This window comes from Sinocyclocheilus anshuiensis, unplaced genomic scaffold (assembly GCF_001515605.1).
Source record: "Sinocyclocheilus anshuiensis isolate Anshui unplaced genomic scaffold, SAMN03320099.WGS_v1.1 scaffold75, whole genome shotgun sequence".
Classification (NCBI taxonomy): domain Eukaryota; kingdom Metazoa; phylum Chordata; class Actinopteri; order Cypriniformes; family Cyprinidae; genus Sinocyclocheilus; species Sinocyclocheilus anshuiensis.
Genome location: NW_015549634.1, coordinates 654539 through 659289, shown reverse-complemented (window position 1 = coordinate 659289; position 4751 = coordinate 654539). Strand labels below are relative to the sequence as shown.

Here is a 4751-nt window from a genome sequence, read left to right as displayed (position 1 = left end):
TAGTCTCTCATTTCACAAATGTCGGTTCACACTTTAGCAGATGAAAGGATCCTGTGATTGCTCTCACACGAGCAGAACCGCATGACAAATGAACAAACTAGACTTCAGTTTCTCTGAAGAAAACAATGAACAAAAACCATGATCAGTGAATTTAGGCCCTATAACTTCCCTGCAACGGTTTAGCAAAAAAGTAACAACAACAATAATATTAAAAACAATGTGAAAAATAAAATGGATTTCATTATTGTTAAAATTGCAATCATATATAAAATTTTATATATTTAATGTATTAAATATTGTTATTAATTCAATTGGTTAGACGTGCTTTTTATTATTAAATAAAAAAAAAAAAAAAGTAAAATTTTTTTTAAATAATCTATATCTACTATATTTCATGAGGGATAGCTGAACCATAAAAAATATATATATAATTTTGTCACTTAAATTTGATCTGTTCCTCATTATAAAGCAGCATACTATGAATTGTTAAAGTTTTATGAATTCAATTTAATAGACATGATTTTTATTATTAAAATAAAACGCTATTATATTTGATTAAACTATTAAAAGAGAAAAGTGTTTCATGAGCAATAGCTGAACCATAAAAAAAAAAAAGTAAATAAATAAAATGTCACCTTTTTTTTGATTTGATCTGTTCTATGTACAAGGCATCATACAGCCATGCATACTGGTTAATATTGTGTGGAAATGAATTTAATAAACACGTTGGTGCATGTGTTTTGGATGATAAACACGATCTAACACACATTTAACCAGAGTTTCTTTCTGCATAACGTCTGACGTACTCTGATGTTGTCGAGGACTCTTCTGAACTCCAGCGGTTCGTCTTTTCCCTCCATGGCCGTGGGGTCGAGTCCGTCTCCGCCGTAGATGAACTGTATGATGTCACCGGTGGAGCTGCGCACCGTCAGATCGTACTGAGAGCACAAGTCCTCCAGAGACTTCACCAGACGCCTCTGAACCACACAAAGACCACACTTCATTACTAACGGCAGATCTCAATAGAGGAGACTTACGGAATAACAAAAACGTAGTTTTGCCACTCTATAAAGCTACTGTATCATATTTGATAATCTAATTTCTTCACATACAATCCATGCCTTTTGTCATCTGATTGATAGTTTAGACTTTTTATCAAGTAAAAGTATATTTTCGTCTAAATGTCAGAATAACTGCAGTAATATCTCCAGATGAACACTTACTGGACTGAAGCAGCTCAGCTTTACTTGATTCTCCATCAATCATGTTTTAGAGTCTCAAATCTGATCCTCAGGATCTTTTGAGGAGCGTTTATTTCTTCATCTCTCAATCAGCACTGGATTGCATTGCATTATATGTTTGGATCATTTCAATCTCATCTTACGGAGACATATTATTGGAGATATAGAGTGACGACTGATATTTATATAATTTTATGTCAGTATATACTGCTATACTGGTATAAGGATCTCATTGATTTCCATTACAAGCATCAGAATTTCATCATATAAATATCAGCATCTGAACCAAATTGCATATTTTTGCTCAGTTTGAGTCTCTGAATAAAACTGAGCTGTTTTTCCCCTTCATATTCTCACTATATCAGACTGTATGAGTCAGAAAAGACTGATGCATCAAATATGATACTAAAAAAAAAAAACACATGCAAACTTTTTATATATATTTTATATTTCAAAAAATATTTTGTCTAAAGTTAATCTCCAAATGTAAATGTTCTGACATTTAACACTTCACGTCAGGCTTTACAGAGTTGAAATGTAAAACGTTTCCATGCATGCATAAATCTGATACTTGTATTAACTGCAGCATTATACAGGAGGCAAACGCACCTGCATGTATCCGGTCTCTGCTGTTTTTACGGCTGTGTCGACCAGACCTTCCCTACCAGCCATAGTGTGGAAGAAGAACTCGCTGGGGGTCAGACCAGAATAAAAGCTGTCTGCCACAAAGCCCTTCGCAGCAGGGAGCTGAAACATAACAGAACAATCACACAAACATGATGCTTTTATTCCACACAGCCTTTGTTCTGGGTCTTCTTTAACCTCAGATAACTTTTAAAGTTCTGAAACGTTTCCACAAACCCAACAGAACTGTAAAGCATGCTAAACCATTCATTTTTGTGAGTTAATGACATGACTGTAATGAAAATGGACAAAACGTGCATAAACCTCAGACTTGATCATGGAAAGCAGTCAATTGAATAAGGATGCATGTATTATTTCAAACAAATGCATTATTTCAAAATTTGGAAAACCTAATTAAACAGTGTAAATCTACTCAATAAAAAGTGGAGAGCTACTGTAATCTCTCCTGTGCACCTTTTTAATTTTAAAAAAGCATTTATTTGAAATCCTCACAGCAGACAGTGCACAAAAGTTGCATACAGTCATGCATACAGAAAGAAAGGGACAAACAAAAGAAAAGCTGCAGACTCGAGTGCTTTGTTCTTACTTTGGAGTGCTTTTCGAAGTGAGGCAGCGAGCGGTTCTCAAAGCCGTCGGGAACACGAGAGCCGCTGATGGCCTGCTGCCCGACGCACGCGATCATCTGTGAGATGTTAATGAATGAACCTGGAGACGCAGAGATGATTTCAGAGTCATGTGTTAATCATCTGTGACTCACAGACTCACACTGCTTCCTTTATGAATTCTGAACTTTCTGATTGATTAGCGAGAGAAATCGTGCTGTCACTGCAACTGTACAGACTTCAGTCAGGGGAGATGCTTTATTTATTCTGACACAAAAGGAAAATGAGGCAGTGAGGGAGAGTTCATGGTCACTTCACTTGTCGCATTTTTGGTAATAAAGTTATAAAAAAAGTCTCAAAATCTAATTATGACATAACAAGCATCAAAGTTTGATTTCAACCATTAATTTCACTATGATTTCAATCTTTGACATGGTCTTACTCAGTCAATATTAAAGATATCAAGGTTACATTTTCACAGAATGTTTTTTACATTATGAAATATGATTTTATGCGAGTCACAAAAAAATGACTTTAGCAGGGTTTCCACAGCCAGGGTCATATATACACACATACGCTATTTTAAATAATAATAAATAATACTAACAAACACTAAACAAAATACTAATAAATTCATAATTTATTTTTTTCATTTATTACAGTTCTGAGACATTTACATTTTAACAAACTTTTAAATTACTAATTAGTATGATTTTGTAATGACTTAACAAATTAATGACAGTATTCAATTAATTTAATATATATACATTTATATAATTTACTTAATGTATAAATATTTTCATCTTACAAAAAAATTATTAGATCTGACAAAAAATCTGACAATCTAACACTAAAGCCTTAAGAAAGGTATGCCACATTAAATGGCCCACGTCTGTCCATCAAATCATTCATTGGGATAAAAATTACATTTGTGACCCTGGAGCACAAAAGCAGTGTTAAGTCGCTGGGGTATATTTGTAGCAATAGCCAACAATACATTGTATGGGTCAAAATTATAGATTTTTCTTTTATGCCAAAAATCATTAGGATATTAAGTAAAGATCATGTTCCATGAAGATATATTGTAAATTTCCTACTGTAAATATATCAAAACTTAATTTTTGATTAGTAATATGCATTGCTAAGAACTTCATTTGGACAACTTTAAACGCGATTTTCTCAATATTTTGATTTTTTTTGCACCCTCAGATTCCAGATTTTCAAATAGTTGTATCTCGGCCAAATATTGTCCTATCCTAACAAAACATACATCAATGGAAAGCTTATTTATACAGCTTCCAGATGATGCATAACTATCAATTTAGAGAAATTGACCCTTATGACTGGTTTTGTGGTCCAGGGTCACATTTGTTATCTACTCTGAGGTCCATTAGGGAGGTTCTGATGGTACCTTTGGATCCACACAGAGCCATGATCAGTGGACTGTTGCTTTTGTCCAGTTCTCTCAAACACGCACTGCCAGCGTGATCTCTGATGACGGACAGCTCCTTCAGGATCAACGCCTGGTTTGAGTACAGATTAAAATAAATGAATATAAAAAAAACATGTTAGCATGTTGATTGAAATTAATTAAATAATTTAATAAATAATAAATTAAAGTCAATAAAGTCAATAAATTAATAATAATTTATAAAAATTATAAATAAAAAAAGAAAATACATATTACAAAAACAAAATGACACATTATACAAACCAATTATTATTTTTTATTAATCGCTTCATTTTAATTGCTTTTTATTATTTGTTTGAATTGCTTGATTATTGATTTAATAATTGTGAAAAATGAAAGAAAAATGAAATTTCCTCTCTCTTACCTCCAGCGTTTCCTCTGCGGTGCAGCCCGGCTGCTGCTGTAACCTGCCCGTCTTCAGGGCTTCGATATACTCGTCACATTTCTTATAGCCAGCGTCCAGTAGTTCCTGTTTGGCCTTCAAGAGTCCCTGTCCAGGCGTCACGTCTCCAATCCCAATGGAGAAACCTCGATTCGCTTCAACACAGGAGTCACAAAAACATCACAGTCATCACGACTTTAACCAAGCAACACAGCCAGACAAATCAGACCTGAGATGGACACACACACACACACTCACACTCTCACACACACACACACACACACACACACTCTCTCTCACTCACACACTCTCTCTCTCTCACACACACACTCGCTCTCTCTCTCACACACACTCGCTCTCTCTCTCTCTCACACACACTCGCTCTCTCTCTCTCACACACACTCGCTCTC

General features: G+C 34.5%; 1 protein-coding gene across 1 annotated transcript in view; it reads right to left on the bottom strand.

Moving 5' to 3' along the window:
• The window catches only part of polr3a (polymerase (RNA) III (DNA directed) polypeptide A), a 36898-nt gene that overhangs the window by 15564 nt on the left and 16583 nt on the right, over positions 1–4751 (bottom strand). The window contains exons 16-20 of the mRNA XM_016448658.1: positions 4324–4522; positions 3900–4011; positions 2473–2591; positions 1851–1988; positions 807–977 (exon numbers count right to left, since the gene is read on the bottom strand). Coding sequence (XP_016304144.1) covers positions 807–977; positions 1851–1988; positions 2473–2591; positions 3900–4011; positions 4324–4522 — 739 coding nt within the window. The remainder of the gene's footprint in view (positions 1–806; positions 978–1850; positions 1989–2472; positions 2592–3899; positions 4012–4323; positions 4523–4751) is intronic.